At 37.6% G+C, this 16274-nt stretch overlaps 1 protein-coding gene across 1 annotated transcript in view; it reads left to right on the forward strand.

Annotated features, from left to right (window-relative positions):
- The first annotated feature begins 1104 nt into the window (after positions 1-1104).
- CNX5 (co-factor for nitrate, reductase and xanthine dehydrogenase 5) overlaps positions 1105-16274 on the forward strand; it is a 268770-nt gene continuing 253600 nt past the window's right edge. The window contains exon 1 of the mRNA XM_089792002.1: positions 1105-1629. Coding sequence (XP_089648128.1) covers positions 1377-1629 — 253 coding nt within the window. The 5' untranslated portion in view covers positions 1105-1376. The remainder of the gene's footprint in view (positions 1630-16274) is intronic.

Below are 16274 nucleotides of genomic sequence, written 5' to 3' on the forward strand. Positions count from 1 at the left end.
AGAGGTTTGTCGGGTCATGGCTGCAAGTGTGGACAGATAATGGCTTTTGGGACTGGATGAAATTATTGAGAGAGTTGTAATTGAGATGGGTACTGGACATTGGAGATTGATTAGCGAAGGGGACTCTTCCATTCAACCATTGGTGGTGTGGCCTTCTTCAAATTTTCAAGGTGCTCATATCCCCAAAGTAGAACAGGGTTGGAAAATGATCATGGAATACCTGACTAAGCACATTTGGGTGATGAAGGAGGATGAACAAAGCTTCATGAAGGCCACGTTGACAAAGAGCGCGCTAGCCGCTGGACAACAAATTCACCATCAGATTGCGAAGAAATCTCACTTGCATGAGGGCATGTCCACAACAAAGGGAATTTGGGTCGATGCCTCTTTGCTCACCAATGAGGGGAAGGGTAGTGGAAAGCACTGCAGGATGAGTCAGGGTTTCTCGGTGAGGTATGACCAGTCAACCCCAACCTTTACTCATGAGGAAGCAACGAATTGGTTCAAGAAGTAGCTGACAACGGGGGTGGTGGTGGTTCTTTTTGTCTTGGTAGATCGGTCTAATGTATGGGTGGGTGGTTTGTACTTTTAGAGTGTTTATATTCTATTTTTTGTTTATCTAATGGTAAGGGTAAGGGTAGTTTAAGATGTAAGGCTCTTAGCCATATTGCCATATTGTACTCTTTTTATCAATATCGATACAAAATAAATATTACCTATAAAAAAATCTCGTGTTTGGTCTTGCAACTAAAACTATGTTGAAAGATCATTTAAATATCATATTAATGATCTCAACTTATTTATATATTTTATTTTCTTTAATATAATTTAAAATAAAATGATTTTAATTTTGATCTTATACTTATTAAAATAATTTGATTTAATTTAGAATTAAATTTATAATATACAATATAATATGTCCTTTGAATTTCGATGAATTTCAAAGGTTGTGGTATATCTTTCACTTATAAGTCAATTTAAAAAATAAAATAAAAGACTAATTAAAATAATTTGACTTTTTAAAAAATTAATAAAAAATAATTTTTTATAAATTAAAAATCTTGTTTATTTAAAATATTACCAAACCATTCATTAAAAAAAAATAGGAAGGACTTTTCTTGGAGTTCAACCAAACAGGTCGAGGTCCAAGAATAGAACTTATTTCAATTCTTGGAACACTTTGTACCAGAATGCAAGATAAATTTCCGGGTATATGAAAGATCAGAATAAAATAATTGAAATTTCAAGCCTGCACAGAGGGAATCGAACAAAGGAGCACGCGAGGGGAAAAAGGAAGGAAGCCGAAGATTTTCCCTTTCGAGACGGACAAAAAGAAGGCAGGCTCAGGCTGTTGTTTCTAAAGAGACTAGAAAGGCATGGCGGGAGTAGGAAATGTTGAAAGGGAGGTTTTATTAGAAGAAATTGAGAAGCTTGAGAAACAACAAACCGATATCCAACATCGCATAACTCTTCTGCAAGCACAGTTGGAGCTCGAGACGCCTGCAATTTCAGTAGAGTCCGATTTTAATAATAATTGCAGGTGGGGGACTGTGAGTGGCCATGGCTTAAGCGCACAGATGATTCAGAGATACAGCCGCCATTTATTGCTACCAGCTTTTGGAGTTCAAGGTCTATTCTCCTCCGGTCTCTTCACATTGTAATTATTTTTTCCGGGGTAGTCTGAGCTTATGAGAATTAACTTTAATTTGATGGGCCGTGAGTTTGAATGGACCTCATTTCTAAGAGTTAAACCTGGACGTGTCACATATTCCTTACATCACAAAACTGGCATATATTTCCTGTAAATATGGGCCGCCTTGTTCTGACGAACATGACTTTATCTTAGTCAGGCGTAAACCGTTTCCCTCAATTCCTTGGAAAACAATGCAAGTACTTTATATGACGTTCATCATAATTTCATACAGTAGTAATTCAGAACCGATAAATAAATCTCCGTTTCCTTGAGATGGACTATGTACTCCCTGAGAATTACCTGCCTTGTAGATGCTAATAGGATTTTAGATTTCAGGCCCGTGAAGTCAGACTTTTAGTCCTAGTACTGGATAATCATGTGTTCTTATGAAAATGCTACTTTTAATAATTTATGTTTTTAAATTTGACAAATTCCCCATGTTTGGGTTCCATAACTTTTAATTTAGCATCTTTTTAGTTAATTTCACCTGTAAATACTGCTCCTTGTAGAAACCTTCGACTTAGCTGAGAAAACTGAGGTTATCTCCTTTGCCAAATTCGCCTGTAAATTTCCCTTTTTAGGTAGGCTCTGACATATCTACCACGATCAAAGGTATGTCTACTGGACAGTATTATATACAATTTCAACAGTTTGTCTCTTAGGGTTCGAACCTGGGCCTCTGGTTTGAAGGCTCATTTGGTTTTACAGTTTAAGCTCACCCGCTTCTACTATGGTACAAAATTAATTTGAGAGTTTTTTTAGATAAAGTTCAGAAAAATCATTATACAAACAAAGGAACAAGTCTAAAAATTAAAGTGATCTGTGACAAAAACCAGACACGTGGAGTAAAAGTTAACTATCTCGTTAAAGAACTATCCAAGATGATAGGCTTGCATGCAGGAATTATATATACACAATGTATGTTAAACTCATAGATAGCTTTCTAATTTTTTTAGCATTTTAGCTTGTATGTAGTCATTTCTAAAAGCATGCATGCTCTTCAAGAACCATGCAGTATGTCGACACATACACACAAAAAGATGCATGGACGGAAAATCAATTGTTACATGCATATAAAGCAATGCATGCAATGCAAAGAGTCAGTACGCATGTAAACACTGATTGCTTTGGGTTGATCCCTGTTTCCGAGCGAGTCTGAGAATGAGACAATACATAGGCTGACCCAAAGAAAAGAAGCCTGAAATCTGTCATTTATAGCAAAGTTTCTTATAATAATCAAACTCGAAGTATATTTCTTTAAGAGTCTTTGAACTAAATGGTTCTTGATAGAGAAGATGAGTCGCCTCATGTTCTGGGAGAGTCATCCTTGATCAATCTTGGATTTTTTTGGTGCCACCAAGACAGCATCTAGTTGGAATTGGTTCCTTGCAGGAACATCTCTCAGGACTTTAGTTTGTAAGCCAATATAACTATTGGATCTTCTCACCTTATTGTTTCCAAAATCTTTTTTCCTCTTCATTATGTCTCTGATAGACTAATTTTTCCATGGTTTCTTGCTTTGAGCCAGAGCCTTCTAGAGACTTTGAAGCTGCCTCGAGACTTCCTTGATTTTTTTGCATTGATATCTGCTTTCTCCTTTAAGAGTTGTTCAAGATAGCATTTTTTTTCATTATTTAATCCCATATTCAAATATAATTGAATACTTTTAACTTCATCCTCATTACTAGGATCGATTGGTGACTCTACCACTTACTTGTTACTTGGAACCTTGGGATGCTTACTTTTCACAATTTGTTGCTTCTTCAGAAAGATGAAACCTCTTGTATCCTTTTTCTCTTCAACATTCCTTTTTTCCAATCTAGGCATTCGAATGAGATTAATACCTTGGTGAATATGCATTTGGCTTGCAAAGGCATCTAGCCAATTTTATGTACAATTATAAACCTACTATAACAAAGCCTTGCCCACAAATGCCACATGATCATCAACCTAGGATGGCAAGACAATTGTGCAGTGTATTGTAATGTCCCTTTTTGAAACTGTACTCTAATTAGCCCAAGAATCTCCAAATCAGGTTTGGAATATATAGAGGGATTCAAATTGTCCACTTTATATCTTGATTTAGAGCTTGTAACTAGGTTAGTTATCATTATGAAATATCAATAAACTTATAACCATTAATATTATAAATAGAATTCTAATCACCATTATAGTTACATAATGTGCATGTGGGATTCCCTTAAGGCTTCTCCCAACAACCCATCAACATTATGGAGCATCTTGGTGTTGAACACTCTTGGATGCTGAGGAAGGGGTGGGGTGCATGTATTAAAACTTAACCATGTAATGAACATTCATTCCAACTAACACGTGTAGAAGTAAATAACTAAAACAAAAAGAGCAACACACAAGGACACTAAGATTTTTACATGGAAAACTCAATGCGGGAAAAACCATGGCGAGAATCACACTCCCTATATGTAAACTAATTACAATGTTTTAGACCAAAGGCCAAGGAAGTTCATTGCTCATGATTTTGTGTGATACCCCCTTCCGGAATTAAGTATTAAATTATAATAAAATTAAATATTGAATAAATAATTGCTAAAAATTAAATCAATAATTATGATTAATAAATATTAACAATTATCTTGATGACTTATTCGCAACACTTTTGGGAAGCATTTTCCTGATCTGGGAAGAATACAACACACGTATAAATGCTCTTCATATTGAACCTCTGTTTTTTTCAGCGACGTCTTTTATTCTGAAAGCCCTTTGGAAAGGAGAGTCAACATGGAGGATGGTGGTGGAATTATCTATGTGGAAGTGCTGATTGGGCCATGAGCGTCTGCCAGCAACACCAAGGATCAATAAAAGCATCAAGAAATGGTGGCATAATCAAAGCTGCACCATAGCAATTTCCCTTAGCCTTTCCTTGGGAGCCCTTGGGAAATGACAAAGAAGAAGCGCAGGATCAAAACCCTAATTCTATGGCTATATCAAGCAATATGAGCTAGACATTTATGCTCTCGACTGATAGATTGAAGAGGTAGTTTAAGGTTGCAAACCTGAGCTTAAATGAAATTGTATTTGACATCACTAGATTGGCTTAGTTATGGGACAAATACAAGGAATTTGTAAAGTTGTGGTTTGAACATCAATGATTGTGTGGTTTTTGTATTGCTAGAATTGTGCTTCAAGCCAGGGTTGCAAAGTGTTTGTTGGTTTGTTTTGGGGGACAATGATACTGTTTTCAAAGTGCATAGTTTAATTAGGGGCTTGAGTAAATACGACCCCTTTGAGATGCACTATATAGGCAACCATTCGGAGAGCCACTTGGCAAATGCTTATTCTAGACAAAATATGGCGTTTGGGGGCGGTGACATTGCCATTAGTTATCCGTTGGCTGAGGTTTTGGATAACATATAGGATGCTTGTTTAGAACGATATTGAGAGTTCTATGGCTGTGATGATAGGTTGCATGCTTGTATTTCTGAGCTTAGGGATTCCTCTTACCAAGGAATAGTTTCCTTTCATAAGAGAAGTATTCCATGATTATGATTTTTTTGATATATAAATACTGTATGCTTCTGCATTGATCTCTATGATAGATTGACTTTATGCACTATTATTAATCTCGCTTGGTTTTAGGACACAATAGGATAATGAGAGATTATGTAGATTGTTTGATGACATTGCTTGTAGATGATGCATATCTTCATTAAGAAGGAGAACATATATAAATTGTATATGCATTCAGAACAAGAAATGAGATTCAGAGGGAGCTTGTGTGATAAAGGGACATGTCTAATTCTTTGCAAGCTTATGTGACAACTGGAATCAGCTATCTTATTGTGGTGATCAAAGCCGTCCCTACTGAGAGGGTTTCTTTGTTGAGAGAAAATCTCAGCCATTCGTATACATCTTGTTAATGAGTTCTTAGTGAGAGAAGTTCGAGGTGCAATCCCTTGTTAATGAGCTCTTCTCAGTGAGAGAAGTTCAAGGTGCGATCCTTTGTTAATGAGTTCTTCTTTGTGAGAGAAATTCAAGTTGAAATCCCTTGTTTCACCCTTTGTGAAGTAGGTATGGTGGATCCACCCTCTATGATGAGGCATGGTGGAAATGCATTCTTCTTAGGGAGAAGTCTGAGGTGAAAGCCCTCTTTCCACCCTCTGTGATTGGACATGGTGGAAGTCATGTGTGTGACACCATGATGTTAATTTTCTGCTACTATGGTGAATTATGTTATGTTGAGATAGCATGTTTTTATTAGAATCTATATGATGAGAATTTATCATTGACATCTGTGGTTGCAACTATGTGTGTCTGCCATACTAAAGATCTCTCTCTCTTGCTAAGAGAGAGTGTTGAAGATTGTAGCTGTGATAGAGATCTTTACCTCTGATTTTGCCACATGTTGAAATAGAGATAATATTGTGTCAACATATTATTTGGAGAGACATCTGTCATTCGAAGAGTCACGTGTTTGGAAATATGAAGAGTCTCTCATTTCAATTTATATATGTGATTGCTTAGTGTAATGAGATATCATATCAAGTTGAAAGCATTGTACTTGAACATTTTTATATCAATAAAAGAAATATTTTTCTGGTGTGGCTAGGTTTTTCCTTTCAGTTGAAAGGTTTTCCTAGGATAAATGTTTTTGTGTCTTTTGTACCTATTTTTGTTTTATTGCCGTTTATTATTATTTCTGGGCATTTCATTAATACTTGAATTGAAGACAAGGGCACTCTCTAAAATGCTGATTATAATTCACTATTCTATACATTTGAATTGACTTCATTACTATTTATCGGGACATTTGCACTTTCACACTTGCATAATACTCCATAAACAATCACATTCGCATCTCATACCATTCTCTAAAAGATAGCTTCCTTTATATACCATCTGCAACACAAAATAACATCAATTCCGCCTAACTAGATGTAACATACAAAACATAAACGATTGGCCCTAAATTCATTCTCAATACATGCAGAAGGAAAATAAGATGAAAACATCACACCAATGTTGGCGCACCTTCCATTTAATCCCAAATCATCACCTTCAACTCTGCACATTACAACATGGATCAAAACAACACAAGTCAGTTTGAAGACATAGAACTGTTAATGCATGTCGGACAAACAAACTCAATATAGTGTGGCATCTACAACAATCGTGGATGCACAACATAGCATTAACACCAATAAACCAATATGAGAGAACCATAACACTAAAAATACTGAAGGCAGAGGAATGCAAAGCATTCTTGCAAACTGATGCACTGTCTTTGCATGGTTGATACTGAAAACATCATCATTTCAGCTGTGGATTGAATGGGAACAAGAAATCTGAGGTCTGACATGCTTTTGCATCCACCATCATACTACAATGTCAAGATGATATGAATGAATGCACCATGATGCATACAAAAATTCTGAACTGTCTGATAAGTGGTTCACCAAAACATGCATACTTAGTCAATTCCTAAAGACTTCTCCAAAGCTCTGGAGTGTCCATACACCTTTGTCAACACATTTGTATACCTCTACTACTGCATCACTCCGGAACACACAGGAATACCCTTGAACTTAACTTTCAGACCATAGTTGACATAAATGATAACAAGTTTGACATCAATGACGACACATAGCACATATGAGCAAAAGTCTCCCCCTTTTTCATTAATGGAAACACTTATGAGATCTACATCATCAACATATTTCTCCCCCTTTGACATCAAAGACAAAGGGCATCTCCAACCTAATATACAAACTCTGTGTTACCATAGGTTTCCTGCATTTCTAACTTTGGGACCAAAATATCATTAGTATAACACACTCTAATACTTATCCTTCTCCGCAATATATTTACAATACTTACAATGTCTCCCCCTAACTATATTGACTCCCCCATAGGGAATGCAGCTGAAAACCAAAATTGCACTCTAATAGTCTTCTACTTATCTACATGTGTAAATACAAAATCACAATTATCTTGTTGGCAAAAACTTAGGCAACTCATTTGGATGGGGACATGATGCCTTTGTGGACAAGCTTGAGTTGAGCCCAAGAAGACTTCCAGCAAAGGCCTTGAGGCAGAGAACAATGGAGTTGTAAATCCATTGATGGGGCAAGTGAAAAACGGGATGAGAATAGGTATGTGAGCGATCAGAATTGACAGGTGTAATAGAAGTTATTACAATTTGTTCTGAGCTGCCGATTCGACTTCTATATCAGTCTTACAAAGCTGTTTTTGAAGAGGAAATGATGAAGATGTTTTGTATTGCCACTGCATTATTGAATCATGACAAGTCCAGGTGTACAAGATAAGTAAAGATAAACCACAATTAGTAATGCACATATAAACATTGTAACAGTTACAAGCTTGGTAACGTGTCTTCTGTTCGAAGCATGCTTTGGTGATATCGTGAAAGGGAGGGTATCGAATATGATAGATATACAAGGCATGATGGGACTACATGCAGTTTTGAAGAAAGAGCTATGTACAGGTAGAATGAATTAAGGCAGTAAGGCTATCATTATTGTGGTCTTCATCAACACTTCTTTACGTGACTGGTCCATTGGGGTCAAAACTACACAGGGAATCACTGACTGCAGGACTTCATAGTTGTGACGGGATTTTGTGAAGGATTGAACTACCAGCTATAGGAACTCTATTGACCTCTAAGTGTAATACAAGTTGGGAACTTGATCCAAGAAGAACCAATATATATTTATGTTTTACATTCCAACTTTACTGTCTGATATAACTGCCCAGCTATTTGTGAAAATTAATTCACGATAGTTTGATTCAGATTTTTGCATTGGTCAACATTATTAATAGTATTTCAAGCAGCAAGCAAACTTATTTCAGACAGGTTATTCCAGTAGCAATCTACAGAGGAAATGTGTATCAGATTGGGGTAATTTTTGGCCCTCTGAAAATAGAACAATGGAAGATCTGAAAAAAAACGTCTTTTCAGAGGAATTTAACAATACATTCAATGGCCCTCAACTAAGAGACTTGCAGAAAGAGAAAGATTTTGGTCGGCTATATGTACTTGGGTTGCAATTAGAACAAATGGAATTTTCAAATGATTTTCTCTCCAAATTGAAAGAGATAGAAACCTATTTGACCAATGTAGAGCAGGCAGATTGTAGACTCTTAAATCGGTCTTTACAAACTTCAATGGTGACCTTGGTCCAGTCCAGGTTTATGGAGCATCTTGATAAATAGTTTAACCTTGTGGTTGCTTCTTGTCTCAAGGAGATCATGCAAATAACAAGTTTTACAGCTGATAGTGAAGAAATTGAAGGACTTACAAGTTAAAGGAATCCCCATGAGGACATATATGCTTGACATGTGATGACACTAGTACACCTGATCCTGTTTGTGGGAATCATAATAATGAAGAGGAGGCAAAAGAAATTCAAACCATCACAGGGAAAAATGTAGATCAGATGATTTCAGATGTGGATAAGGAACATACAAGTTTCTATGTTGGTGATTTGGAGGTTAGTGTAACAACCACTTTTCCCGAGTCTTAATTAAAAACCAACATATCAAAGAGAGAGAATTATTACTTCATTTTCATAGGAAGACAATTATATCAGTTATGTTCATGTGAATGAGATTAACAATTACAATTACTTAAACTGAAAAACTCATAACTAACATCTGAAAATACCATCAATGAATTTACTATGGGAATTAAAATCTACATACAATGGAATTTGAATTGAAAATCAATGTAGGGATGCTTCTGTAATTTGAACCGAAAATCAATGTAGGGATGCTTCTGCAATCACCCAAATTAGTCCACAAATATCACTTAGGATCAATTGACGATTACCATCAACTACCACTATATCACAATCAAATGACGATTACCATCAAATACCACTGTATCATTTAGGGCATCACAAACCATTGTATCAATTAGGGCATCAATTACCATTGGATCATTTAGGGCTTCAGATACCACTGTATCATTTAGGGCTTTAGTTACCACTGTATCATTTAGGGCATCATAACCCACTGTATCATTTGGGGCGTCAATACCACTGTATCATTCATTTCCTTCCGATTGCTTAACTGTGGCAATAACATAAGATTAGAAGATATGCTCATATTCATCATTCTTATAAATGAAAGATTGAAATAACAATCCATCAGATAAATTTATCTCTCGCAAATAAATATATTCCACGTTCAGTTAGAAGATCAGCCGATCTAACTGGTTGCCAATTATATTGATGATAAGAGTTGCTTTCATATAAAGAGATAACTGTAACGATGATACAACTCAATTAATCTTGCCTTCTACTTGAATATACATCATAAAAGTAAAAAAAATACCTATTTTTGACAAACGTTTGAATGCATAGCTTATCTTTATTTGATGCACGTCCAACATCTTGTGGAGAGGGGAAACATTGTCAGGGGCTTAACCACCCAACCCCAAACCATAACTTATCCCCACACAATCTCTAACGAGAAAGGCCCTCCCTACTCGGAAGTAAACATGGAACACTTTGTCATCTACTGAGCATCTTGGTATCTAATCACACCACTCGAAGCATGAGCTATTAAATGATTCCTTTTAAAAATGATAAACATTGTTATGTCACATCTGATTCTGTTTCATGTTATTGCAGATTCTATCTCACCTCTTCACCTTTTCCATGGTTATATAGTTGGTGAGTCCTAGGTGTTTAGAATCTCAGAGCAATTCGGCTCTGTTCGTTGATTCTAAACTGAATCATGAATAATATATATATTCTAGCTTATCACAATCTGTAATTTGAAGAATGTGTTTTTGAGATTGCAGAAAATATCTTTTGAATTCCAATGACATATTAAATCATGATTTTACAACATGGTTACTTGGCTTTTTATTTGCCATAGACAACTCCTATTAAGCAAGATAATTTACAACATGTCATAAGCTGTAGCTTACTGCTATATAAATCGGAATGCTGTAGCAAATTCGGTAGAAATTACATTGCAATGTTTGGATTTAGGTTAATTACATAACCTGATATTCTGAAAGAAGAATGGAGTTTTGCTGAAAGTTCAACAACCCACCTTAAACACCTGTTTCTAGTATAAATGTTGCTCGCAATTTCTGCAAATCTTCTAAATAATTTGAAACCGTGGTTGGAAAAACAATGCAAAGATTAGTAATTGACAAAGCTATCAGGTGCCAAGATAGACGTGGTTGATAACATGGAGAAGTCGGGTGCTTGAAACATATGGAAGTCGGGTGCATGAAAGAATAGATATATATCCGCCTCTCACTCTCGACTTCTATTAAAAAGAAATAACGTGACTCCTTGGCTTCCATAACATAAAGACTATCTTGGCTCTTTGAACGCTAATTAAAAATGCCAAGTGTGAAATCGGTTTTTAAAAGAAAAAGAAAGAATAAAGTTTGGAAGAAGATTTGAAGGTTTAAAATCAAAATTATTATGGTTTATATTTATCTACGTACATGTAGATATATTTGTGAGGTGGCATCATTATATTATAAAGAAAATAATATTATGGTGTCACTTTATATTTATATCTATGTGTACATACATAGGTATATATTGTTGTCGGTGAACATATATTAAAATAATATGGTGAAAGATAGTTCAAAATTTTTTGAGGTACGTATTATATTTTAATTAAATTTTATGTTTTAATTTGTTTATTTAATAGCTCATGCAATTCCATTGATTGTATCCTGATGTTCAAGTCGCTAGGTCCTCAACCATGGTGATTCACGATTCATACCCATTTTCCCAGTGATGGTGATGCTCTTATACCCAATTCTTTTCTGACAATGCTTCCACCCCTTCGACATGCTTCCTACAAGGAAATTCTTCGCAGTTAAATTATATTACCATAACAAGTTATTTAATCATAAATAATCATAACGGCTAACCACTTATTCAATTCCATGAATTCATGATAAATAATCAACTAGCATATTATTTTCACATGAAATTATAACGACTAACCATCTTACCATTTCGTAGGATTATAACAAATTTAATTGTCAACTGACTTCATGTGAACCTCAATGGCTATATTTTAAATTAGGTCAAAAATTGGGATGTAATAGTTAGCCTTGACAAACATGTTGACAAGGCTGTTGTACTCGAAGTAATAGCTTGTTGGAGTCTTTGTATGATGAATCATATGTTTCCTATACGCATGATATTAACTTCAATGAACAGTACAAGATGACACTGCAAGACGATGAGTTGTATCAACATGACAAAAATGAGATGCATGTCTTTAAGAACCAGTTGAAGGTCAGTGAAGACATGGTTGTGGCATCTTTGGTACATTATGACAACACTCACAAATTGGTTGAGGATCTCTACAGGAAGGCTCAAAGGGAAGTGGAAGGAGATTGGTTTGTTGCTGATTTGTAGGCGGTCAAAACAACCCTTGAATTTATGAAATCAGATTATTTATGTTTGCTTTCTGACAAGGATTATATTCTTAAGGTGCTGGAATATATGTTGGTCAATTGAATAAAGAAAGGAATGCGATTATGGAACTCAACAGGGAGCTTAAGTATGCTCATGAGGCATTGGATGATACTCAAGACTTCTCTTCAGGAAGCAGAAAATCAGGTTAGGATCATGAATCATTTTCGGGAACATGAGGGTAAAGTGAGGCAAGAGTTTTTCCAAGAAGTAATTGATGAATTGGATAGCATTCGGCAGACTTATGACTTGGATAGTTGTCCCAAAAGACGAAGTACCAAAATTTCAGATCACATTCAGCTTGTGGACAACCCCATGTTTGAAGTAGACGCTGATTGGAGTTCCGATAATCCCCTTTTTGAGATAAACGAGGGCATTCTTTTTGATTGTCACGAAGGGGATGATCTTGACTTAAGAATATTGGCTCTAGTTATAGTTCCTAGTAGTGAATCTAGGTCACAGGATTGGTGTGGTGAATTGATTATGTTCGCTCGTCCTTTGATCAGTCCAAATATGGTTCCCGATTTTGACCCATACAAGAGTTGGATGAATTTCATACATTAGCCATTGAATAGATCTTGGTGGAGTATTAATGAGAGTTATGTTTCAATCATAGGGAGTGGATTTTCAACTTCATTCTTACTCAGAACACCTATGTACTTGGGGTTCTCCAGATTGATGATGACAGTATGGTATTTGATGTGCCCATGGTGTTATTTTCAGCTTTTGAGCAGCTTGTTTCTTACATCAACTTTTTTGGTTAGGTCATCTCCATCTACTGGGTTATACATAGCTCCTTGATACATTTCTACCTCATCATATTAGCTATTCATGACAACAGGGTTTGGGATCCAGGTGTTGACCGTACGTATCTATGGCTTGTTGAGGAGTTTTTTGTAGTTCTACTTAGTTTGAGACTGAATGCGATCATAATCAAAGTTGTACAGTCTATAGATGCAACACTATTTCATAGATTAATATGGGATTCAGTGATCTGGTTGATGGATGGGTTGCATTTGGACACCTTGCTTTGCAGTGTGGCAAGATTTGTTTTCAAATTGGGCTACAGAGCTACCTGCAGATTCATATGGGATCCTGGTACTAATTGCTTGAGATAAGTAGGAGATAATTTCCACAGCAAGTCAAATTGTGATGTGAATATCAGGATTGAGATAATCCTGATATTCACATCACTAATTGCTTGAGGTCAAGCAATCTCGAGGAGGGAAGATTTGTAATGTCCTCTTTTTGGGACATTAGAAAATTTAAAAACATATTCATAAAATATTAAAATTGACTTTGAGAGCATGGATTAAAATTATAAAAGGTCAATTTAGTATTATAAAGTGGGCTAAAATGACAAGAGGAGATAAGATGAAAAGCCAGGAAGGGAGTTGAAGAGTCACAACTTTGTGGATTAGAAGGACAGAGACCCATTCATTTAGATATGCTTGGTTTATGATTCAAATTTTAGTTTCTCTATTGCGAGAGGTATTTAGAAAGCTTAAGCTTTCAGCCAATGTGAGGACGTAGCCCCTCGTGTCGGTAGATAGTGGACACAAACCCATTGTCCATGGAGACATCACATCACATGTCTCACTTGTGCTTATAGGTTCTTTTCTTAGTGTTCCAATCTGACTGTAAAATTGTGTTTAAGATTGAACTTTTGAATGCTGGTTATTGTATGTCTGATGTATAATGCAATAGCTTATTTCAAGGTATTTTATGAGAATCTATGGTTTATATTACTGGTTTTATAATGTGACTCATATGTTTATGTTTTGAATATTATCTTGAGAAAGAAATAAGGTCAATATTTATTTGGGATATTTCACTCTCAAACCACCAAGCAACCTCCTTGTTTTCCAAGCCGCAGCTACTAGCTCTTCTAACAAACTTCGCTCGTCTTAGGTACTGTTCTTCTCCATGCTGGATGAATAATGATTCTAGACTTCACAAGACTCTTTACTTACTAAGCCACAAGTCGGCCTAACAAGTTACAAATTAAATAAACCCTTACATTAAATAAACCCTCAAGTCACAAGCCGACTTGGTAGCAAATATTAAATACATGAAATAATGCCACCTATGTACCTTGGTAATTGAAATGCCCTTTTCCCTCTTTTGTCTATTTTTATTTTTATTTTTTTTCCTCTAATTTTCGTCACTTTCTCTGTCCACATTTTAAATTTAAATAATGCCCCATTTTATTTTATGATGCAAGATGCTCCCACATCAGACTCCCTAGGTAGATAGAAAAGTATGTCCTATACTTTGATGCCAAAAGAAATATCGGCACACAACTTTATCTTTACCAAAGGTTTCCAATCCATCCCAGATAGAAGAACAAATCTGAAAATCAACCATTTATGCTTCATCCACTCAAACACCATAATTGAATGAATCTCAGCAACCCAATCAGCAAGCTCACTCCTAGGAACAAATTGAACATAATGTTTCTGTTCACCGTACAGGTAAAGTAAATGAACGCATACAGAAAGTAACAGCAGAACAGTAGCATAATATTCGCAATAGTAAGTGAATGATGATTTACAATGATCCCAGACGGGATATAAATACTACCGCCGAACCTTCCCGAAGGAGTCCGTCGGCCGCAAATATTTTATCCGTTACAATTATTTACCGCCGGACCGTCGGCTACAAAACACCGCCGGACCGTCGGCTACAGAAACCTTGCCGGAACCAGCCAGTCGGCTAACACCATCCCCCCCAAAAAAAACAGTCGTCTCCTGACGACTCACAAAATTAGGAGACAACTTACATACTACAGAAAGAACTAGAGAGAAGGGGGCGTCCCAGAAGTGTGCTGCTGGCGACGTAACTCATACACCTGCTCTGTCCTGATACGGAGATCTGTCTGGATCTGAGAGTTCACTTCGACGACCTCCTTTAGAAGAAGTGCCGCGTCCATGGCCTGCGTCCTGGCTAACTGCATCTCATACTCAGCTGCATCCTTATCTCGAACCGCTGCCTCCATACTTTGCTTAGCCAAGTCCTTCCCCTGCACCGCGGCTGCCAAATCTGCCAGTAGTGCTGTCCGCTCTGTGGCCCATGCTGCCTGCTGGGCGGTCAAGTCGGTGGCTAGTTTCTGTCTAGCCTCAATTTCAGCTGCCAATGACTGCTCTGCTGCGACTCTGTTCACCTCCACACGCTGACGACTGTAGTAAACATCTTTGTATAGTCCCACAATCTCATGCGCCAGCTTCATCATAGGAGTGTCAATGGGTCCCAATTCCGGCTCCGTGGCCCAATCTACCAGCATCTCCTCTGTCTCCGTTGCCGGCCAGCCCCTATCTATAAAGCAAGTCTCGAATCGCCGAGGACAAATCCCACGGATATATGCTCTGATCAAGTGCCATTCCCTCCGCCGAGTCAGGGCCTGAATTGCCACATCGTGGCCCTTCTTTAATGCAGATTTCATAGTCCTGAGGTAATCCCGACACCTGTCTTCATCTGACCCATAGTCCTCCTTGGCGAAAGCCTCCAATGACCATTCAGCATCACTGTGTCCCCCCTCGTTAGTGGGATCCATGCCCACATCCGGTGCTGCCGTCTGTGTTGTTGGCGCAACCACGGCATGTGGCATTCCCTCCTCCTGAGGCTGAGGCTGGGGTTCCGCTGGCCATGTTTCGAAATGCCCAGGAGATTGAATGGAGGGACCCCGCTTCGCCGGAGTGAGTCGGAATTGCTGCCTCAGAAACTCACTAGCTCTATCCATCACCTCCGGTTGTTCGACCCGCGCAAGCTCCATATTCATCTTCTGTACTGGCTGGGCTGACTCGGCCTCTGCTAAAAAGGATGATGAAACGGTGACCACTGCGTCAAAATCAATGACCTCCAACCGAACCTGCGGCTCAGACTGTGGTAGTGGTGGCTCTGCGACAGTGACATTCGTTGGTGCAGCTGGAACCACTTTTGCTACAGCCGTCGGCAGTGGCTTGGCAACTATCTGTGGAACGGTATCCGGTACTGTGTGCGGAACCACCTCAGCCACTGTCTGTGGGACATCTGCCTCCGCTGGAGGAGTCATAAGAACTGGGGCATGGCGCTGACCAAAGGCCGGAATGACCGTCGAAGAGGTAGTCAAGTGCGCTGAGGTTGAC

This window comes from Cupressus sempervirens, chromosome 7, assembly GCF_028749045.1.
Source record: "Cupressus sempervirens isolate cs-2001-9-10 chromosome 7, ASM2874904v1, whole genome shotgun sequence".
Lineage (NCBI taxonomy): Eukaryota > Viridiplantae > Streptophyta > Pinopsida > Cupressales > Cupressaceae > Cupressus > Cupressus sempervirens.